Source organism: Odocoileus virginianus, chromosome 29, assembly GCF_023699985.2.
Source record: "Odocoileus virginianus isolate 20LAN1187 ecotype Illinois chromosome 29, Ovbor_1.2, whole genome shotgun sequence".
In the NCBI taxonomy this organism is placed as follows: Eukaryota; Metazoa; Chordata; class Mammalia; order Artiodactyla; family Cervidae; genus Odocoileus; species Odocoileus virginianus.
Genome location: NC_069702.1, coordinates 19,207,424 through 19,232,518, shown reverse-complemented (window position 1 = coordinate 19,232,518; position 25,095 = coordinate 19,207,424). Strand labels below are relative to the sequence as shown.

General features: G+C 37.5%; 1 protein-coding gene across 5 annotated transcripts in view; it reads left to right on the top strand.

The window, feature by feature from the left end:
* LOC110136866 (uncharacterized) overlaps positions 1 to 15,289 on the top strand; it is a 39,975-nt gene extending 24,686 nt beyond the window's left edge. For 4 of the 5 annotated variants that reach the window (XM_020892817.2, XM_020892815.2, XM_020892819.2 and 1 more), the window contains 2 exons: positions 1,418 to 1,539; positions 14,198 to 15,289. In XM_020892817.2, coding sequence (XP_020748476.1) covers positions 1,418 to 1,539; positions 14,198 to 14,267 — 192 coding nt within the window. In that variant the 3' untranslated portion in view covers positions 14,268 to 15,289. The remainder of the gene's footprint in view (positions 1 to 1,417; positions 1,540 to 14,197) is intronic. The other variant, XM_020892816.2, reaches the window with a different exon arrangement.
* The last annotated feature ends 9,806 nt before the right edge of the window (positions 15,290 to 25,095 follow it).

Below are 25,095 nucleotides of genomic sequence, written 5' to 3'. Positions count from 1 at the left end.
CTAAATCTTTTTTATTATAAGCCTCATTCTTTTCACCTTTCAAAACAATATACAAGATATTATTCACATATAATATTCGTGCGGAGTGTGAGTGTGGAGTGTGATGACCTGCTGATAATTGTGAACAATTGTGTGACCACAGTCAAGTTGTAGACTAGCTCTTCCATCCTCAAATCTGCCCTCCTCTGTAGTTGACTCTCCCCCACCCCTGACCCCAACCAACCACTCCTCTGCTTTCTGTCACGATAGTGTTGTCTTTTCTGGAATGTCTTATAAATACAGTCATACAGAGTATAGGATTTTTTTTTTTTTTAGTGTATAGTATTTTGTGTCTGACTTCTTTTACTTAGTGTTTTTGATATTCATGTTGTTGCATGTTAATGTTTTCTTCCTTATCGTTGCTGTATAGTGTCCCACAGAATGGCTAAACCTCTTTTACACCCACCCTCTGCCCATTCCAGTGCTGTTCACTGTCTCACTCGGAGGTCAGTTACCTCTTGTCTGACTATGGTAACTCCCAGATTTAATTGTTCTCCCTATTTTTGGTTCTGCTCTGCTCCATTCATCCTCCACAGTAACACTAGAGTATTCTTTTAAAATGCAAATAGTGAGCATTACTTCTAGCCTTCTTTGTAAATTATTTATTTTGGGCTGTGATGGGTCTTAGTTGCAGCATGCAGGATCTTTTATTGCAGCATGGGGGGGTTCTCTCTAGTTGAGCCCCATGGGCTCAGTTGTCCTACAGCCTGTGGGGTCTTAACTCCCCAACCAGGGATCAAACCCATGACCCCTGCATTAGAAGGTGGATTCTTAACGACTGGACCAGCAGGGAAGTCCCTACTTACAGCCTTCTTAAAACCCTCCAGAAGTGCACCTTTGTCCAAGCGAGGTAGAGTTCACCTCCCTAACTTAATGAGCTTTCTTCTGACTATATTGCCAGTCACATCACCCAGGGGTCATAGTCTATATAAATCTATATAAATATAAACCTATGAATGTACATATATAAATCTATATATATATGAATTTATATAGTTTATAAATCTCAAAAATTATCAGACTACTTCTAGTTCTCCCAAATACATGTTGCATTATTTCACACCTATATGCATACTGTTCCTTTTTCCTTGCTTTGGAAAACTTCTACTCATCCATCAAAACCCAACTCAAGAATCATCTCCTCATCCATTTCTTAGGCTGAGTCTATCCCTCTTTCATCTGTGCAGTCCCTGCACCTTTTATTTATTGATTAATTCGACAAATATCTCTTGAATACCTACTGTCTTACCAAACTCTATGTTAGGCACTAAGAATAATAAGAATAAGTATGAAGGCCATAACCCCAGCAAACAAGCACTCGATGATAGTTACATTAAATATTACTTACTTAAAGCAACCCTCTACATTTTTTTTTTAGTGTTATACCTACATGTTAAGGAAATTCAAGGATTTCCTGGGGCCACTAGAAGCTGGAAGAGAAGGACCATCCCTTAAAATGTTGGCACTTTACAGACTTGTGTTCTCCAGGACTCTGAGACAGTACGTGTCCTATTGTTCGAAGCCACCCAGTTAGTAGAGCTTTGCTACAGCCACCCTAGTAAACAAGGGCAGTTTGTTGACAGGAACTTGTATGTGCACATTCAGTTGCTAAGTCATGTCTGACTCTTTGCGACCCTACGGACTGTAGCCCACCAGGCTCCTCTGTCCATGGGATTTTCCAAGCAAGAATACTGGAGTGGGTTCCCATTTCCTTCTCCAGGGGCAACCCTCATTATTTTTATAGCAGTAAAAAGATGAGGTCACATCAGTTTATATAATCTACAAAGAAGAATTAATAAAGAAAATCACTATCTAGGATTCAGTTGTACGTTATGAGAATTTTAAAAGAGTTCAGATAAAACTGTTCAAGCCATTTAGATTCATTCATTAATAAACATTCTTTGGGGGCCTGTTATGTAGAGGGTATTATGCTTGTTGTCTTCAGGGATTAAAAAAATGAATAAGATACTTTTCAAAGTTTAAGCTATTGCAGGAGACATATTAGTATAAACCTAACTGCAATATAAGTATATGTTAAGTTCATAAAAGATGGATAAAGCCTAACAGCCAAAGAATGGATAACTGAGAGTGTCTACATTTTTACAATGCATTTTGAAATCACAATCATTAAATTCTATAATAAGTATCATATCATTCAACAGTTATTTCAAGTATGTGAAAGATTTCCGTGAATAATATATCTAATACCCTTGTAATCATCAGCCAGCCTTATATGGCCTTCGCATTTTGCCATATTGGATATGGGCCTTTGGTTTTCAAAGAAATAAAATTATGAATGTAATTAAAGTCACCTCTGAATCTTTCCCAAGCTCATTCCACTCCCTCACTAAAAGAAACACTATTATGAATTCGATATGAATCATTTGTATGAATGTTTTGATTCCTTTGCTATAATATGTATCTATAGTTGGTTTGCATTTTTAAACTTTGTCATGTATGACATTCTAATGAGCCTATCCTTCTGCAATCTGTTTTCAGTTCAACATTATTCTTTTTTGAAATGTATTCATTTTGATACACTTAACTCTAACTTATCAATTTAGCTTCTGACAGCATCTCATTACTATTTTAAGAAATACAGTGTTCTTGTCCTTTCCCCTTTTATCAATATTAATGTAGGTTCCAACTTCTTTATTATGGAACAACACTGCATTGAATACCCTTGTACATGTCTTTTGGTACACACTTGCAAAATGTTTCTAAGACAGCAGTCTACAGAATTTTTTGATCATGCACATTTATTTATAAAGTATTGTTGAGAATGCATTTAAATATATATAAATTATATGTATTATCTTATAATTTATATAAAACATATACAGAAAAGTAGAAATTTAAAGAATGAGACAAAGATGAAATAAAATTAAATGGTTTGTTTTCTTAAGAAAATAAAACTCTGATTAAGAAAAATTTTAATAATGTATTTTAATTATAGCAATGTGATTAAAAGTCAGATCTGATTACAAATGACTTTAAAGTCTCTAAATATGGAAGGTAGAGTATTCAAACTAGAAGCAGAGATATATCCTCTTTGTCATTTTCTTGTTTAGGTTTGTCTTATTAGTATCAATATAATTAAGCCACGTCTATTCTTTAGCTTAGTTAAACCTAAATAATATTACCCATACATTCACTTACCCAGATGTATGTAAATCATAGCTGTTGCAATATACTATAAGAGAATGGATAAAGGAGTATGCAGTGGCCAACTCTTCATCACTGTGGAATTTCCACTCTACCCTCAAAACACCTTAACTTTCATGATTTAAATTTTACACCATACCTAGGGAAGATGTCAGTGGCTATCCATATGTTAAAATTTAAATATTTTCATTTCCTTCTTGTTTTTTAGATTGAAACAAATAGAGATTCTAATATTATTTTCCTGCTTTCCAATTGGTCATCTGAACCCCTTGAGATGCTTGATCCTATTTTAAACCATCAGTCTAGAATGCTGCTGCTGCTGCTAAGTCACTTCAGTCGTATCCGACTCTGTGCGAACCCATAGACGGCAGCCCACCAGGCTCCCCTGTCCATGGGATTTTCCAGGCAAGAGTACTGGAGTGGGTTGCCATTGCCTTCTCCGATCAGTCTAGAATATATATATAGAAATTGAATTTCTGGATCTTAAAATATATGCACCCTTAAATTAAGCAAATAATTTAAAATTGCTTTCCAAAGGTTGTGCCAATTTATACTTCCATCAGTACTGTATGAAAAGTTCTGTATCTTTCCAATACTTGGGATTATGAGATTATAATTTTTAACAATCAGGGGAAAGAAAATATTGTCTAAATTTGCATTTTGGATGACAATGAGCAACTTTTATGTTTATTTGCCATTAGAATTTCTTCAGTAAATTGTTTGTTGATATCCTTTGGCCATCTTGCTAATTGGTTGCTTATCTTTTTAATAATTTGTAATATATATTAATATACAAAACAATGATTTTACAACTATTAGAATAAAGAATGAATATATAATTCTTCATCCTAATACTTAGGCAGTTGTATAAAGTTTATTTTATTTTTTTTAATTTATTCATTTTAATTGGAGGCTAATTACTTTATAATATTGTAGTGGTTTTTGCCATACATTGACATGAATCAGCCATGGGTGTACATCTGTTCCCCATCCTGAGCCCCCATACCACCTCCCTCTCCATAAAGTTTAAATATGTTCTCCCAATATGTGGCTTGATTTTAGCTTTGTGTATAGTATCTTTTTTAGGACAGAAGTCTTTTTTTTTTACTGTTTTTTTTAATTGAAGTATAGTTGATTTACAGTGTTGTGCTAATCTCTGTTGTACAGCAAAGTGATTCAGTTATACATATATACATGCATATCCTTTTTTATATTCTTTTCCATTGTGGTTTATCATAGGATATAGAATATGATTCTCTGTGCTATACAGTAGGACCTTGTTATTTATCTATCCTATATGTAAAAACTTACATCTGCTAACCACAACCTCCATTCCAACCTTCCCCCAACCACCTCCTCCGCATTGGCAACCACCAGTCTGTTCTCTGTATCTGTGGTTCTGTTTCTATTTCATAGATAGGTTCATCTGTGTCATATTTTAGATTCCACATATGAGTGGTCTCATAGGGTATTTGTCTTTCTCTTTCTGACTTACAAAGTATGATAATCTCTAGTTGCATCCATGTTGCTACAAATGGGATTATTCCATTCTTTTTAACGACTGAGTAGTATTCCATTGTATATATGTACCACATCTCTTTATCCATTTATCAGGACAGAAGTCTTTAACTTCCATGTTGGCAAATGTATCTGTCTTGCCCTGTGTGATTTATGCTTTCTGTGTCTTATTTAGGGCTTCCCAAGTGACTTTGCCCAGGTTACAAAGATATTCTTACATTATCTCTCCAAAAATTTTAATTCTGCTTCTTAAACATGGATCATTAAAACAGGTGGCATTTTATTTTTGCATGAAGTATGAGGTAGGAGGGCTTCTCAGGTGGCTCAGTGGGTAAAGAATCTGCCTGCAATGAAGGAGATGCAGGAGATGCGGCTTCAATCCCTGGGTCAGGAAGATTCCCTGGAGGAGGGTATGGCAACCCACTCCAGTGTTCTTGCCTGGAGGATACTATGGACAGAGGAGCCTGGAGGGAGGGCTACAGTCCATGGGGTGGCAAAGAGTAGGACATGGCTACAACAACTGAGCACACATGAGGTGGGAATAAAATTTCAGTATTTTCTATATAAAGACTATTGCCCAACAACCATTTGCTGAATAGCTCAAACTTCCCCATTTGCTTTGTAATGCCAACCTTGCCACATATAATGTTTTCATGTGTAAACAACTTTCATTCTTTTGATTTGTATACATTATATTCTACTGGTCTATTTCTATATCCTTGGGCCAGTATTACACCATTTTAGTTATCATGGCTTTATGAGAAGCCTTAATATCTTATAGGGCAAGTTCATCTACTTTCTGCTTTTCAGAAATTACATTGGTTAGGCTTCTTTCTCTTTCAGGGAATTGTAGAATCTACATCTCAAGTTATACACACACAAAAGAAATGTTGGGATATTAGTTGGAATGACATTAGTATGGGAAGAATTAATACCTTTATTTTTTTTTCCTTAATTTCAGAGTTTTATTGTATTGTACTAAAGGAACAGCAAGATGGTTATACAATGTTCTCTCTCATTTGGTTTTGAAAATCTAAAGTACTTGCAAATTCTTAAGAATACCTTTACCACCAGATTAGAACATTTAGTAACCAATTTCTTAATAAGTAAAGTCTCACAAATTAGAACACATTTAAAATAGCTTTAAATGCATTCTTCACAAGTAAGTCAGCATATATTTTTGTATCATGTTCACTTATGCTTAAGAATTAAAGCAAGTATATTACTCTGGTGGAAATATTGGGAAATCTCTCATTCATGCAATATACAGGGGTAGTATTTCAAGTCCAAGGGGAAAAAAATCCCACTCTTAGTTTTTTAATGCATCCATATATAATCACCTACATGGTAGATAAGGAAACCCATGAAGTTTCCCACAGGTCAGATACATATTCCCAGTTCATCAGAAGCACCTGATATCTACAGCTAATTTATAATTAAATGGCATTTCAATAAAACCAAAATGAGCCCTACAAGTTCCTATAAAGGAAAGCTTCCAGTGGACTAAGGACGGTCAGTAATCAATGCAGCCATTCGAGGGGTCACGGCTCTTCCTCAAGGAGTGCAAGTTCAAACCTGTCGACACCAGAGGTATCATTTTATATTAGCTTATGCGTGATTCCATTTACAGTCTTTCCACAAACAAAAAGTGTGGAAACATTTAAAAAATAAGGAGTCATTTTTAAAGTAACTGATCAGATTCCATAGGCTACTCTTGGAAACAGGATCTCGCTGGATAGAATCCCTTCGTTGGTGGCTTTTTGCATGCGCTTAATTGGACCAGTTCTTCTAAGCGTTGTTCTAAGAGCTCACCAAAACGTAGATCATGCCATATAGGTAGTAAAAAAAATGCTAGAAGATAAAAAGCTAATTTGCACCATCCTTCTTTCTGACAATATGCTAGAATATCTGCATTCATGATGGTTGTAGGATCATAGAGTCCTGGTCCACTCATCACTGGTCTACTCATATACCTCCAAATATGATATGCCAAGAGGGGCATATTGAGACCCATTGTAAGCCACTCTGCTGCACAAAGAAACATGGCACAGAAGAAAGCACGGATGAGGTACTCTGGAAAGACAAGAGGATTCAGGGTGTTACACTGGTCTATGGGATTCTCGTAATCAGTCTTCAGCTCATCGAATGCTGTAATGTGCCAAAAGGCGAAGATGATGAGCGCGGCGCGAATGTGAACGCCATGGCCGGGGAAAAGGGAGCAGCTCCGGTGCCGGCGGAGAAAGGCCGCGCAGGGCCCTCTGGGTGAAACCATTCACTTCCCACGGCCACAGCCCACACCGAACTAATACCTTTAAAATACTGTTTTCCCATCTCTGAACATGCTATGTCTCTTTTTCTAAGTCTCTTTCAAAATCTTTTGACTTTTATAATTTTTCCCATAAGGATCTTGTACAACTTTTGTGAGATTTCTTTCTTGATACCTGTCTTTGTTATTTTATATTTTTAACTACATTTTTAAAAAAAATTTGGTTAATAGGAACACAGTCAATTTTTGCATACTGGTCTATATCCCAAGTCTTGCTGAACTCTTTTATGGTAATACTGTTTGTCTAAAAAGTTATTTTCATTTTCTATACCGCAGTTCTATAAAAAACTAAGATCATGGCATCCAGTCCCATCACTTCATGGAAAATAGATAGGGAAATGATGGAATCAGTGACAGACTTTATTTTGGGGGGCTCCAAAATCACTGCAGATGGTGAATGCAGTCATGAAATTAAAAGACACTTGCTCCTTGGAAGAAAAGCTATGACAAATCTAGACAGAATATTAAAAAGCAGAGACATACCTTGCTGACAAAGTTCCGTGTAGTCAAAGTTATTATTTTTCCAGTAGTCATGTATGGATGTGAGAGTTGGACTATAAAGAAAACTGAGTACTGAAGAAATGATGCTTTTGAACTGTGGTGTTGGAGAAGACTCTTGAGAGTCCTTTGGACTGCAAGGAGATCAAACTAGTGAATCCTGAAGGAAATCAATCCTGAATATTCATTGGAAGGACTGATGCTGAAGCTGAAGCTCCAATACTTTGGCCCCCTGATGTGAAGATCTGACTCATTGGAAAAGACCCTGATGCTGGGAAAGATTGAAGGCAGGAGGAGAAGGGGATGATAGGGGATGAGATGGTTGGATGGCATCACCGACTCGATGGATATGAGTTTGAGCAAGCTCTGGGAGTTGGTGATGGACAGGGAATCCTGGTGTGCTGCAATCCATAGGACCACAGAGAGTCAGACACGACTGATCAACTGAACTGAATTGATAATATGTAATAAATGACTGGATTTTTTTCATCCTTTCCAATATATATTTTGTTTTTTTTCTTTCTTTCCATCCTTCTTTCCGTCCTTCCTTTCTTCTCTTTTTTCTCTCTCTCTTGTTCTTTCTTCTTTTCTTCCTATCAGTACATTAGCTAGGACCTCCAGTAATATATTGAATAGAAATGGTAATGTCTGAAATATTTTTGTTCCTGATGGAAAAATTAGTAAAAATGGTTTTATGTATTTTGTCCATTCTCCTACATGTCTTTTCTCTGGCGACCACACTGCAAAGCTTTTGTTTTTTCTTTTTTGATCTTTTTAAAGGACCAGTTTTTGGTTTATTTATAATTTCATTCAAAACTTAGTTGACTTCTTTTTGCATCTAATTATTTCCAAGGGCCTGTAGACACATGTAAAGTTCTTTTCCAGACATATTTCTGAAGTTCTAAAGCCTGGTTATTTGCTTTCTTACTCATGCCTCCCTCTCAGGTTAAAAGGCCAACTACCTTGAGGCCATTTAGCTAGGTTGAATAGGAAGCTTATACCCTTAATCTGATCTCTAATGCAGGGCAGAATCTTTTTTTTTTTTTTTTTTGTAATTGATGTAAAATTCACATAACATAAAATTAACATTTTAAAGTATGTAAAGTACTAAAGGTATAGGTAACACCAAGTGAATATTGACTTCAGTATAGGTGGTGAGAAGTGGTTGGACTCTGGATTTATTTTGAAGGTGGTGTGAATTAGAGTTGCTGACAGATTAAATACAGGGTGAGAGAGAATGCTGAGCCTAGTTAACTGGAAGGATAGAAATTGAGTACCTTCATTGCTCTCCTCATGTGAGCCCAAGGCTTAGCCCACTGTCCCTGTGACCACTAAAACCCTAAGCCCTGCCTGAATGGTAGAAGCCAGCATCATCACCTTTCCGAATCCAGGGGAGCTATGCCATCAGTGCAGCTTATTGCTGCTTCCCTGGGTTCCTGCTCTTGACCTTTCCCTTACTTTCTTCCAAGCTCAGCTAGGCATTTAAGTTTGCTTCTTATATTGGGTTGACCAAAAAGTTCATTTGGGTTTTTCCATAAGTTATTGTTGGTTAATAAGTTAATATTAGGTTGGCACATTTTTAGGCCAACTTAATATATTATCTAGCATTTTTGAGTAGTAATAGTGGCAGGCTTCCCAGGAGGCTCAGTGATAAAGAATCCACCTGCCAGTGTAGGAGACACAGGTTTGATTCCTGGGTGGGGAAGATCCCCTGGAGGAGGAAATGGCAACCCACTCTATTATTCTTGCCTGGAGAATCCCATGGACAACAGAGCCTGGCGAACTACAGTCCACGGGGTCACAAAGAATCACAGGACTGAGAACACCCACACAAAGTGGCAAGGTTATAGTTACATAACCCACTATATCACTGGACCTTTTACCTTTTCTATTAGGTTATATCATGTATCTTTCTTGTCAGAAAAGAAGCAATATCTAAATCCCAGAAAGTTTTGGCAAAAAAAAGTTGAGACTTCTTGCCTTCCCTTCCAAGAATCCCACTTTTATGTATACATTGTATTTTCATGATTACATGGGAAAAAATTACTTTCTCTTTGAAGCCAGTTGAGTAGAAGCAGCTCAAAACAAGATGAAATTTCACTAAAGTATTTTATAATTGTTCTCAGATTATTTTCACACAGATATCATATAATCTTTCTCACTAAATCCTCTATTTTTGGCTATCTAAATTAATCTTCTCTTTTCTCTGAATCTTTTTGTAAAAGACTCTACTAAATGTACTTAAAAAGCAGGGTTTTTTTTTAACAAAAACTAGGACAATAAGCTTTCTGTCAGTCTGCCTACAGATAAATATGGGTCATGGATTTGAACCTAGCAGATTAAGCATATACATTTTTCATGGTATGCTCTCAAAACTCCATAAAATGATAAGTAAAACAACAGTTACAAATTTTAATGTACAAACCACTAGGATTTTTTAGAAAAAGAATAACAGGAAAGAAATCTCAAAATTTTAGGAGCTAGAAAAAATTTTGGTTCTTTGTATTTAATAGCTTCAATTCAAGCAGTGAAAGCTGAAAACACAAGCTTATAGTAGCAGAAGATATTAAGATGCAAATTAATCCAGGCCATAAAACCTTGGAAAGGATCAGCAACTGGACACGCATGGTACTTCTAAAAGTAGACACATGGTACTTCTAAAAGCAGTATTGTAAAGTAATTAGCCTCCAACTAATAAAAATAAATGAAAAAAAATAAATAAAATACACACATCCATCAAAATAAAATAAAATAAAAGCAGTATGGGTCTTTGAAGTGACTTGAGTATAAAGTTTTTAAAAGGAACAAGTGTAGAGTCCCCTCCCTTCTTTTTACAACCACTCTGCTTCCTCTCCTTATCACTGACAAAGGATAATAAATTGTATTATCTAAAGACAACAGATCTAAGAGATTTTAAATTCAGATACCAGGTGCAGTTAAGGCCAGAGTGACCATCATATTAAAATTAGGTGAACTTAGTGAAAACGTGCACCCAGAATATGGTGACCACTCTCCAACCTGACTCCCAGTCAGCTTCACTCAGCGGGAGATTAGAGGATTCCTCCCTAAGAAAACTGACTAGACCAAGGAAAAAAGACCTACAGATACTAACCTACAGGTATTGAGGCATTCCCCCAGTGAAACGGTCAGGTGTGCACCAGGTTACCCTATAGTGAAACTCACCAAATGATACCCTCACTCACTCATACTGAGTTTCCAACCATCACTTTAGTAAAATCAACAACACCGACCGTGAGATATTTGAGAAAAATCTCTATAATAAAAAAATAAAGTAAACAGGAAAAAAAGAAACTCAGACAAAACAGATGATGCAGAAGCAAAAGAAAGCTTCATTATAAAACAAAAAACAAAAAGCCTCTAACTTCCCTAGTGGTCCAGTCCTTAAGACTGTACTTCCAGTGCAGGGGGCACAGATTAGATCTTGGTTGGGGAACTAAGATCCCATATGCTGCATGGCATGGGAAAAAAATAAGCTGTTAATAATAATCCTCTCTAGGGGAGAAGGACAAATTAGGAGTTTGAGATTAACATATACATACTCCTCTCTATAAAATACATAACCAACAATAACCTACTATATAGCACAGAGAACTATACTCAATGTTTTGTAATAACCTATAAGGGAAAAGAATCTGAAAAGATATATATATATTACTGAATCACTGTGGTATATACCTGAAACTAACACAATATTGTAAATCAACTGTACTTAAAAAGAAGAAAAAGAACTCTCTAATGTCCTGGGAGAAATAACAGAATATAATACAACTCTGAAAACAGAATGGAAAACTATATAAAAACTTATTCATAAAACAAAGAGATCTTTTGGAAATTAAAACAGTAGTAAAATTTTTAAATTAAATAGAATTATTGAAATATAAAGTTGAGATATTCTCTCAGAGAGTAGAGCAAAAAAAGAGAAGAAAGAGGATAGTCTAAGAGACCCAACATATGAATAACAGGAGTTTCAGAAAAAGGAAATGAAAGAATCAGAGGAGAGAAAACCAGATTAATACAAGAAAAATTCATAAAACAAATAACGTGAATTTACAGATTCAATGAACAACAAAAAAGGACCATAGCAGAGCATATAATCTTGAAATTATAGAATGTTAGAAAGGATGAGAGAATTATGAAGGCTTTCAGATGGAGAAAGAAAAACAAAGACTTGGCAATTAGAATAACAGATTTTGCAAAAATAGTATAGGTGTGCTAAAGCAAAAAGAAGGAATGCTTTCGGAATCCTGAAAGAAAATTATTTCCACACTAGATTTATATAACCAAATTACCAACTCAATGTAAGGGTAGAATAAGGACATTTCTAGGTACGTAAATTTTCAGAAACTTACTTCCCAGTCACTCTTTCTAAGAAATTTTCAGAAGAAATTTTTTACCAACAAGAGGGAATAAATCAAGAAATGAAAAGAAATGGGATTGAAAAAACAGGAGGCAAACACAAGAGAAAGGGCATGCCCAGAATACTGGTGAAGAAAGATCTGAAGACTAAAGCTTTAGGTACAGCAAACCTAGACCCCAACCAAAACCCACTGGAGCAGATCAAAAGACTCCATGTGGAACTTCCAAGATAAAGCAGAAGGGACTTCCCCGGTGGTCCAGTGGTTCAGAATCTGCCTGGCAATGCAGGGGACACGGGTTCAATCCCTGGTCCAGGAAGAGCCCAGGAAAAAATAAACAGTTAAATGAGATGTATTGAGCAAGTATTTACTGATCACCCACTATATGTCAGACACTGTTTTAGGTCAGGGTTTCTCAACCATGGCACACTTCGGACTGCCCTAGGCCTTGTAGGATGTTCAACAGCATTCCTGGCTCCTAGCCCAGTAGCACCCCCTACATTCATGACAGGCAAAAATGTCTCCTGATATTGCCCAGTGCTCTCGGGAAGGCACAAGCATCCCCAGGTGAGAACCACTGTTCCGGGTAATAGGGATACAGCAACTAACAAAACACACAAACAAGAACTGAAAGTGATTACCTCTGAAAAATAGGGTTGGGGTGGAAAGGACAGGAGAAGGCGCTTTTTACTCACATGCCTTATAGGATTCTGACTGCCCAAACTGTACATGCATGTTAGATTAATAAAAGAGAATAATCCAAGAGAAGAATGTAAAGCCCATTTATACCTTAATTCAATATTTCTATACAAGGCAGTATAGAGTCACACAATTCTAGATCTAAATTCCAGCTCCATCACTTTCTCTAAATCTGAGGCCAGTAACTTCAACCTTTCTGAGCCTCATTTTTCTTCAACACTGTAAAACAGGAATATTAATCTAAGGTTATTATAAGTATTACATAGTATCGTGCATAAATACATATAATGCACATCCTATGGTACCTGTACTTAAAGCATTGTAACACATTGGAAAGTACACCTAGTCGCTAGCTTCCATACTCCAAGTCTTTGGGAATAATCAACATCATCTTGGATATACAAACCTGGGCTCCCATAACTTGTCATAAACTAGAGTCATGAGGCCATCTGAGTGGCATGCCAGGACTCATGCCACTTAACAGTAAGCACTGCAAGCACCTACCTGGATTTTGTTCCTGGAAAATCACTGTACACTGAGACTAAAGCAGCAGACCTGATGCATGAAGAAAGATAACTGAAATAGGATAGTTTTCCTCATCCAAGTGGAGGACAGCAGAAATCCATATAAGCATCAAGCAATTCACTTGTATCATGACTAGATGAAAAGCGGTTACATGTATTTTAAAAACAAAAAGGAGTGGACCAAATGAAAACAATAAAGCTTACTTCAGGGGGGTGGGCAGAAGAATTTTATAATTTTGCATGGCCACGTTTCATTTCTCGTCATTGCTCCTTGAATTCTTTTAATAATTTTAATAATAGTTAATAAAAGTGAGCTATTTTGTTTAGGTTAATTAGGTGAAGATATGAAACTTTTTGTATTATACTTAAGGAAATCCATCTCATTATCCCTCAAAATATGAATAATAGCATAATTTATTCATATATCCAGTCTTGATATACTGTATTCACTATCTTGGTTAATTCTCACAATCTGGGCTAGTCTGTGGCAAGTACTATTATCCTTATTTAATAAGCAGATTTAGTCATTCTTTTTTTTCAACAAATATTAACTAAACACCTGCTGTATATCGTTGGTTCACTGTTGGGACTATAGCAATGAAAGAAACAGACAAAAATTCCTGCCTTCATAGAGCTTACATTCTCAACAAACAATAAAAGTAAAATTTACATATTGTTAGAGGAGAGGTAAGTACTTTGGGAAAAAATAATGTATTGAGAGGAAGAGGGCTGCTGGAATGGAGATGAGTTAGCAATTTTAAATAGGGTTGTAAGGGAGAGTGACACTTGTAAAATCATGAAGATGAGGAAACTGGAGTTCAGAGAGTAACTTTTAAAGGTCAAAAATTTACAAAGCCAATAAAACTACAGCTGAACACCATAAGGAATCTTGGTGCATCGTTTTAGAACAGCTGCTCAGACCTACTGAGACTTTGTGACTGATCAAAATCAAATTAAATCCATTCTTCTAAATAGTTCTAATATGTATTGTAGGGTACATATTAATCCAGAAATCAGAAGAAATCATGAAATTTGTTTTTTTTTTATTTCAGGCCAAAGAATCCCCCCAAACAATACAGATTCTTAGGAGGATATGGCGGAAACACTGCAAAAAGATCATAATCATCAGCATGGCAATTCTCCTTTCAATCATCATCATTCTTTTAAGTACAAACGTTATACCGACTTGACCCTTCTCCCCATCCCCAGCGGGTACCAATAAATTGTTATATATATAATTATAGAGTTCTACCACCAACAATGACAAAAGCATTCTCTAGTGGTAGGAGGGCTTCCCTGGTGACACGGACGATACAGTGGTAGGAGGAATGGAGGAAGAGGGGGTTGGAAGTATTTCCTTGTCTCTTTGGTGTCTTGACTGTTGTCTTTGTGTCTCTTCTATCTCTGTAACCCCATTTGGTCTGAGCGCTGGGGGGTTGTTTTTGCTATCACCATCGCTCCACTACTTTTCTGTTACTGTTCCGAGCACAAACCCTGGAATCAGACGGCCAAGTTTCACTTCTGCCCTCTGCCACATCCCATAGAGGTGACTTTAGACAAGCTGGTTATGTTCGGTGCTGTTTTCATCTTTAAAATGGAGTTAATAATACCACACAGAGTTGTCTACCCCATAGTAAATGCTATTTAAGGGTTAATTACTACTTAATAGGAAAGATGATTCCACTTATGGCATTGACTAAATTCCCATCATCTTATTCTTTACTCAGAAATGACCCTGACCTTAATTTCCTGATCTTGGGACTTCCCTGGTAGTCCAGTGGCTAAGACTGGACTCTCAATACAGGCGGTCCGGGTTCGACCCCTGGTCAGGGAACTAGATCCCACATGCCATAACTAAGAATCTGCACGTCACAACTAAAGATCCCACATGCTGCAACAAAGATCAAAGATCCTGCATGCTGCACCTAAGACCTGGTGCAGCCAAATAATTTTTTTAATGAGAATCTTTACATGAGTACAGTCCAGATAGACATCACCTCTTTTACACACTCTTTCATTGAAATGAAAATTCAAACCATTGTTTTATACTAGGTATTTTGGGGGGGTAAAGTGTTAAAAAAAAAAAATAGATAACTTTGTCATTTCTCAAATAAATCACAGGTCATGTCTTCTGTTTTACCACACCAAGAGCTTTTTTTTTTTCGAGTGATACACTCATTCAATAACTATGAATTACTAAGATTTCTAAAAACCAAAACATTCAACTTCTTTACAGCTGGTGAACAAGGTTTCATGAGTTGTTTCTTAAGTGGGATCATGAGGTCTGAGGTAGGTTTCTGTTGTTGTTAGTTTGTTTGAACAACATGCAGGATCTTGGTCCCCTGACCAGGGATCAAACCCATGCCCCCTGCAGTGGAAGTGTGGAGTCTTAACCACTGGATGGCCACAGAAGTGTCGTAAAGTCAGCCTTAAAATCATAAAAGTCATAGTGACTCGTGGGGAAGAATAAAGATCAGAAGTTCCTGACTACTAGAGAACTTATTTTAATCCTAATAATGATCTAATTTCACCATTATAAATAGATCCCAATTCCTCCAGCACAATATCACATTTCCATTCACCAAATATTTTTTATTAAAGCATTTTCAATGTTAGAAATTTTTGGAGTTTCTGTAATTTATACCCGGGGGGGAGGGGGGAATACAGTCCAACATAATGTAGTAAGTGCTTTGGGGGTGAGGTGTTTCAATGACATGAAGAGGTAAAAACGATTATATTAAGTTAGCATAATGTAAAGCACATAAAACAGTAGTTCTAAGCACATAAGTGCTATGTTAATGTTGTTGTTCAGTCGCTAAGTCATGTCCAACTCTTTGCAACCCCATGGACTTGCAGCATGCCAGGCTTCCTTGTCCTTCACTATCTCCTGGAGTTTGCTCAGAACTCATGTCCACTGATGCCATCCAGCCATCTCATCCTCTGTCATCCCCTTCTTCTCCTGCCTTCAATCTTTACCAGCATCAAAGTCTTTTCCAGTGAGTTGGCTCTTCGCATCAGGTGGCCAAAGTATTGGAGTTTCATCTTCAGCATCAGTCCTTCCAATGATATTCTGGGTTTATTTCCTTTAAGATTTGACAGCTTTGATCTCCTTGCAGTCCAAGGGACTCTCAAGTCCTCTCCAGCACCACAGTTCAAAAGCATCAGTTCCTCAGCCCTCAGACTTCTTTATGGTCCAACTCTCACATCAGTACATGACTACTGGAAAAACCATAGCTTTGTCTATATGAACCTTTGTCAGCAAAGTAATGTCTCTGCTTTTGAATATGCTGTCTAGGCTTAGACATACCTTTATCTTTACTTTGCAGATGAGAAAATAGCAAAGTTAAATTCAAGATCACATAGTTAGCTGAGATTTTACTGAGTCGACTAAGTACTGACTGAAGTATATAGCCATATAGCCACATTTAACTCAGAGTATATTATCTGACTGCTTAATTGTGAGCCAGACAACATTATCAGTACTATTTTGCTTTGGGCCAAGTTAGTAGTTGTTTCTGGAGGGTAGAGATAGGATTCTAAAGTTTTGTAAGAGATGTTGTCATTAGTTTTGCTGGCATTATTTTTGAGCCCTATAAAATTTACCTAATATTTCTGCAATTTATAATAATTATGTATAAAACAATGTATAGTTAAGTGAAGCCTCTCAGTCATGTCCAACTCTTTGCGACCCCATGGACTGTAGCATACCAGGATCCTCTGTCCATGGAATTTTCCAGGCAAGAGTACTGTACTGGAGTGGGTTGCCATTTCATAAAACAATGCTTCACTGATTGCCAGTGAATACTAGCATCTTTATTGCTTGAAGACATGGAACTTAAAAGATCACCTCATCGAACCACCACCCCGCCCTCAGTTTTACATATTGAGATGCCGAGACCCAGAAGCCTGAATATTATGCTCTATGTTATTATGTTACTACATGCCTTTGCAACCTCTTCTCCACTTGCACTGTTTAAAGTACAGGTCATCACCCTGGTTCCAGGAAGCAAGTCTCACAGAATGCGTTTCCCCAGGCAGTCTGAGTTTGTTTTCCAGATGATGTGCATTTTTTACCAACTCTTGAAAGCTGCCAGGAAGAAGGAAAGCACTCATTTAGTAAGGAGTGTTTCCCTGCTATCTGTGCCACATCTGTCACAATATACCCAAGTAGGAAGGAACAAATATTTAGATAATCTTAGATTTTTCACTTGTGGGTTCAAGTATTGAGTTCCTACTCGGCACCAAAACAGTCCTAGAACATTAGGATTTATTCTAAGTTATGCAGAGACGGACATGACTGAGCGACTTCACCATACTGATAGAGATAACCAGTGTTTAAGAAATGAATGGCTGTATACACAAGTGTGAGAAGTGGTCCTGATGTTAAGGGAAGCTTACATTTCCGTTGAGAAGGCAAGACTCATAAAGATCATAAACACACTAAAATACCATCTACTTAAATGGTAATTGTGTGGCAGGGAATAAATACAAGAAAGATAATGATCATCACTGGCTCCAATCATTAAGAGGGATGGGAACTGGACCCTACTGGAAATCAAAGTTATCTCAACAGGAAAAGGCAGTCCCGTTAACGTTACTGACCACTGATGTGCCAGTACTGTTTAAATACTTATTTAATCCTCACAACCTTGAGGTACATAATATTCTTCCCATCTTACAGATAAGAAAACTGAAGCACAGGTTAACTTGCCAGCCTCCATCCGGCTAATGTCATTAGGAGTGAGGATAAACCGCTGGCTGTGTGAGTGGAGGTGGGCTAGACCTGGGGAGGTCAATCTTGCACACATGCATCCATCCAGAGGACCTGCAGAGCCCAGACTTCAGGTCTCTTCCTTTTCCACACTACCCGGGGTGTTTTTATTCACTCCCACAGCACTGCCTTCTCTGGCAATAACCTTCCTTCTGAATCACCAATGATTTTCTACTGGAGACATTCACATGGGTATCATGCAAACACCTCAAATTTTAAATCCTGAAACTCTTTTAACTACATATTTTTCTCTTCCCCAGGAAACTGCTTGAGTTTACTTCAAAATAGTTTATTTCAACTATTCCGTAACCTAGAACTGTCTTTAGCCTACCCTAACTCCTCCCTCCTGCTTATCTCATCTTTGTGCATCACTCACGAAAATCACAGGGCTACTACATGGAACCTCATAGCAAGAAACTCCAGAAGGGTGACAGAAGCAGAAGCAGGGAGTCCCTGCAGGTGCCCAAGCAAGCCTCGCAAAGGGCACTCCTTCCCATCATGGTGGACAATTATGTGTCTACTCCCCTCAAGCCTGACCACTTTTTGTATGAAGCTGAGAACCACCACCAAAACACTTTGCACATACCTCCTAAAGAACATCAAATTTTACAGCTGGAAAAACTGATGCTTGTTGGAGGAGTTAAAATTTTATTTGCCCAACATCACAGGGCAAATGACAGAGCAGAACCTCAGGAAGCATTCATTTGATATCTATTCCACTGAATATACTAAACAAGAATTTAAAAAATAATCTACTAGACAGAATGTCCCACACATTCTAGTAAGTCTGAGAATTATTTTAACTTTTGAAAGTTCATTATCTCTTTATAGAATGTTAGCAGAACCTAGAACTACAGAATGTATGATTTAATTCCAGCCTGCATTTAGACAAATCACAAGCTGGTTAAAGAGAGTTCATTTGAGGGGAAGCACCTGTTCAGTACTATGACCCACACAATAATGGCAACCTCTCTCTTTGCAGGCCAGCACAATGAGACCCCCCACATCCCTTGAAAGGAGTCCTCAGAGGACACAAACATAGGAATATAATGAAATAACAGCTAGGCTTTTTCTGTATTTACATTGACTACAAGTACCTTGATTAACATTACTGCTATTGCACACCTCTAATTTGCCATTTTTTGAAAAATGTGTAAGTCTGCAAAGATATTAAATGCATTCCCAGGCCTTTTGGTGGTTTCACCACAATCTGACAGCAAGCCCAGTTGAGGGCAAAGACTGAACATCCCCATAGAGATTACTCCTATTGCAGGCATCCTTTCTCATAACATCCTAGAGAAAACTAGAAATTGCCCTTTTTTAGTCCATCATAATCTCAACTTTAATATTATTTAACCAGTTATGCGTAAAATCCCATCATTTAACATTATGTCCTTTTCGACTTGACAGTAGTTGCCTTACCTTTTCAACTAAGAAAGTGAGACCTATCTTATTTCAAGAAACTCACCCAAGAGGGGAAAGCTTAAATTAAAAAAGAAAAAAGACAGTGCAAAAAATGCATGACTGCTGTAAGAGTTTAATTGTAAAACAAAAGCACGACATTGTCATTTGAACATGAGTAATCTTGTCAGAAAAGGAAGTTTAGTGCAAATCAAAACCCCATTAAAGCCCATATGAAGACTCTAGAAGTAGAGTCCTAGAACTGGAAACACTTGGTTCCAACAGAATTTGCTTAGGGAAAGTATGCCTGGAAATATCAGATGGTACAGAGAACATCACGTTGGGTTTAAAATCAAGTCAACCAGGTTCTTTAAAAATGACATGCTGATAGGCCTTAATACATGTAACTGATTAGTAGTAGCATGCTTTATCAATGATTGGAGAAGCCATTTACAACAAATTTCTGAGCATTTCGAAGTTTTCTTTATTGCCATAGCCAATCTCATAACTAACACACTCTTCTAATTTCTTCTAAAAAGGGTTCCACTTCACCAGTCTGAGATTGGCAAATGTTTTCTAAATATGTGATAAAGCCCTATGTAATCAGGGCTATCCATACAAAAAGGGGCCAATTATACTTACTTTCCTCAAGTATTTATTTATTCAAAAGCACAGCTTTCCATGACATATTAAATGTCACATTTAGGTACTGGCACTAACAGACCTCTTAAGTTTCTTCTAGTGTTTTAAGAGAAATTTTTAATAATTCAGGAAAGTAACCTTGCCTTCAAATTCTAAAACAAAACAATATGCCTACATAAATAAAATGTATACCTTGAAATAAACTATCTTCCTAAGCAACTTATGTAAGTTTCTCAAAATAGAACCCAGTAACCCTAATATCCATGTTTAATGAATAGAACCTTTGCTACTGTCTGTACTTTCTTTGAAGACTGTAAAGAATTCCTCCCATGACAGCTAAAATAACTGACTCGGACTGCTGTGACAGAGAACACCTTGCTCACTTAGGATCTCATTCCTGTGAAGTCGCTCACCCTTTTTTAAACAGTAAAATAATGTTATCAAGTCCTCTTCATGCTCTTTCTGTCCCTCCAAACTATCTGCCTTCATAGGGCTTAGTGGGGAAAAACTTAGCAGTTACCCCATTGCTGTCTTCTAAATTACAGTCCCTTGGGCCCTAGTCTTTATCCAAAGTTACAGATAGTGCTGGTGGTAAAGAACCCGCCTGCCAACGCAGGAGACCAGAGAGATATGGGTTCAATCCCTGAGTCGGGAAGATCCCCTAAAGAGCATGACAACCCACTCCCAGTACTCAGGCCTGGAGAATCCCATGGACAGAGGAGCCTGGCAGGCTAGTCCATAGGGTAGCAGAGTCAGAAACGACTGAAGCAACTTAGCCCGTACTATAGTCATTTATAACTGGAGGCTGTTGGAATTACATCTCATTCATTAGATTCTAAAAGATGCTTATGAACAAATAAGGCAATATGTAATCAGCCCAATTCTAGACAACACTGAATTTTAAAGAGTTGCTGATTAACAATTCGTAAAAATGGAATCAATGAGATTAGTGGCAAACCAAGGGGGCAATATGCAGGCAATAGAACGTGCCTCCTCCCACCACCTCCATTCCTTCCCCAGCTTGTACCCTACTGCTGCCATCTCATTCACTCTTTAGAATACCAAGTCTATTTTTTTCTTTCAAGCTAGACCTGGGGTCTGTGATTAAAATCCTTGAGTGGTGTTAAGTTTTATGAAACATGAACCTTTGTCTTTACACAAGATAGAAATAAAAACAAAAAATGAAAACAGTACGCTTAACTAACCATCTTAAAGCAAGTCCTTACAACTCTTATGCAGCTAAGATCACCCGATGTGTGTGAAATACAGAACTCCAGGCAACACCTCCAAACAATACTGATTCTGATAAACTGGCTGCAAGCCTCTTTTTAAATACCAACAGATTATAATAAATTTCCCTGCTACTTTTCAGATTATAGGCAACTGACAGCAATATATAGCCCAAGCCAACTCATTTTACACAGCTGGATATTCATCTTGCTAGAATGTTACATATGCAAAATTTCAGGTTAGACTACTAAATATGGCCTGTAGTGAAGAAAGCGTAAATCAGTATGCATTCTTCTCAACTGTTTCAAAGGTAGGTAGTAACAACCAGTCTTTATGAAATCTAGGGTCATCCTTAAGTATTAGTGCACTGATAAACTGCACTATTAAGTCAACTGCACCCAAATAAATTTACTGAGATGTCAGGTATCCATTATACATGGATCCAGATTTTTACATTTCTGGTTAATCTGACTCTAAACCAAATAAACTCATTATACATTTCAGGAAAAAACAAACACCGTGATGGACAGTAGAATCAGTCCTTGTTTTAAAATTCCCAATACCTCAAGGCCGCACACATACAGTACTTTTAAAGTGGAAGGTAACAACTTCAAAGAACTTTTCCAAGCAGTAAAACAAAGCACATAAACTACAGAACACAAAGAACTGATAATCAGATTCTAACGTTATTAGTAAGATTACCTTTCAAAATTATCTCAGCATAAATGGAACTGGAGAGGTGTCCACACACTATATTCTAACTTGTATACAACAAAGAACAATGAAGCAGTCTCCGTACCAATGCGGGGAGTAATGTGGTAAACAAGACCTTTGCAACTGTGTAAAACAGACTGAAGATAAGAAAAGGGACAAAGGAGAAAACCCAGGGCCCCGAGGAGAAATTAACTCAGCTGATAGCAGACATCTAGTCAATCAAAAGGTATCAAAATCTGAATTAGGACAACAGGCATAGAAAATGGGATCAGTAGCTCTAACAGGTCTACAATACTGATGGGAGAAGTGAAATCAAAGCTTCCTAACACTGTCCAGCAAGTAAATGAGATTGGTTCTATGTTCAACTAGCAACCTACCTGTAAACTTTACTTTTTGGCCAAACTTTAGAAGGGCACTGAACTACTTGTACTTTTTGTCTGCCTCATTCAGTTCCCCCAATCCTTTCATCACCACACACACAGACACACACACACAGACACAGACACAGACACACACACACACACACACAGGCTGCTTATCACTTCTAGTCTCTTCTGAAATCTTACTAAAACCCAGTGCTTAAAAAAAGCAGGGGAAGGGGAGAGCGGGCTGGCAACAGTCCCTGGCAAAAACTGGTTGTTTAAAAAAAATGCATGTTAAGGACAAAAAAAAAGTGGACAAGAGGCAATCCCCCGGCAAACCACTGGATTACCACTGGCAATACAACTTTCATTGTCAGTGGGCATGGGTTCGATCCCTGGTCAGGGAACTAAGATTCCACAAGTCATACAGTCAAAAATGAAAACAGAAATCATAAAAAAGAAGAAACTACTGAATTATATAAACTGCAAAGCTTTTGAACAAATGGCAATTGACTAAGCAGGCAAGTGAGGGTAACTCAAATTGTTATCACAGAACCTCCAAAGGCTTATTAAGCAATTGGTAGCCGAGCTATCTCTGGAAATAGAGGTAAAGAGGACTGGTTGACAAGCAAATAAACCTCCATATCCTCTCTGTATTGCAGGACAACTGAACTCATCCTGGCAGAAACTTGTCTGAGCAGGTAAGGGAGGGTGTTCTTTGAACAGGCATACTGTGATGAAAACAAAGGAGTTAGAAAGGACTTTACTTGTTCATTTCCCTCAGGTTTCTCCCAACACTGGGATCTCAGAACATTGGCAGCCAAGTTTTACCCTCCAGGCAGCAGAATGGAAAAAAAAAAAACACTTCTCTGGGGAACCTGATAAGCTCAAGAAGTGGGGGAGAAATGCATCAACAGGTTCCTCAATGAGACAGCCTGACTGCCTAGCAGTGAACCCCATGGTTGACAAGTCCCCATCCTCCCCACCCCTCAGCCCTACACACAACATCCAAGCAGCTTTTAAAATGCTCCACTCCTAAATATGCGCTAAAGATCACCAAATATTTGAGGAAGATGAAGGGCAGAGGCCAAAGCAACAGGAAAGAAAAATATCTTGCAGGAAACAAAACTTTCAAAGTTACAAATAATCTTAGAGATGAAGAAAAGATAACCCATGGAGTAACAGGTTGGAAGGGGTGGCCTTAGAAATTGATTGAAATTTAAAACCTTAAAAAAAAAAAAAGCTGAAAGTTGTAAAATTGCTCGAAGTATAATTAGCAACCTGAAATGGATGTGCAGGGCTCACACCCGAATAACAATTCCAGAGAACAGAAAGACGGGTGGTAGCTGTGGTACATATACACCATGGAATATTACTCAGCCATTAAAAAGAATTCGTTTGAATCAGTTCTAATGAGATGGATGAAACTGCAGCCCATTATACAGAGCGAAGTAAGCCAGAAAGATAGAGACCATTACAGTATACTAACACATATATATGGAATTTAGAAAGATGGTAACGATAACCCTATATGCAAAACAGAAAAAGAGACACAGATGTACAGAACAGACTTTTGGACTCTGTGGGAGAAGGCGAGGGTGGGATGTTTCGAGAGAACAGCATCGAAACATGTATATTATCTAGGGTGAAACAGATCACCAGCCCAGGTTGGATGCATGAGACAAGTGCTCGGACCTGGTGCACTGGGAAGACCCAGAGGGACTGGGTGGAGAGGGAGGTGGGAGGGGGGATTGGGATGGGGAATACATGTAAATCCATGGCTAATTCATGTCAATGTATGACAAAAACCACTACAATATTGTAAAGTAATTAGCCTCCAACTAATAAAAATAAATGAAAAAAAAAAAAAAAGAGACGGGTGGTGAAGGGCCATGTGGAAGGACTAGCTCAGTAACATTTCCCAGAATTGAAGAGCATGTTTACACAATGCCAAGACCCACTGAGTGCTCAGCACAATGGATGAAACAAACCCAAGACACTCATGAAACTGGAGAACACTGACGATAAGTGGTAAAACACTAAGCATTTCATATGATGAAGATTCAAAACAGGTCAGATCTCTTAATGAAACCTTGAGTTTTCTATCGAGTCAAACTAGCACTGATAATTCAGTTACAAGGATGGAATAGACCTTTATAGATGCAAAGGCCTCAGCAGGAAGATGGGCTATACAAAAGCAAGACCTGGGATTCAGGCAAAGAGAATCTAAATTGATAGGTAAAGAAAAGGAAACCATCATCACCACCACCCCTCTCTGAATTACAGCAAAGCCTCAACTTATTCAACAATTTTGAAGGGCAAGGAGTTCAGACTGAAACATAAAAGACCTAAAAAATATGAAGCTGATGAATAAATTGAAGGGAGTTTTTCAATTCTGCCCAAGTTTGGATGCAAATCAGAGCCCAGTGCACAGGAAAATATTCATCTTGGTCAAGAAATAACACCCGAAAGGGATCTGAGAATAGCATTTTAAATGTGGTATCAAATATATGGAAACAAATGGTATAAAAATCAACATTTACCCTAATGCTGTATGCAAGTATAACTTTTATAAAATGTCAGACGTAGGGATAAATCATCCCCTAAAATTAAAACACTGAACTGCTGGAGGCAAAGAATTACACCTGAGCACATTTTTCTATTTAAATCTCCCGAATCATGGGGCACTGTAACATTTTAATATAACAAAAACTCAAAATGAAGTTGATAGCTTTACATTATCCAACACAAACAAACGTCACTTTTTAAAACCTACTTTTTATTCAACCAGTTCCAACCTTTTTGCAGAAAATGGTTTTGATCTGGAACG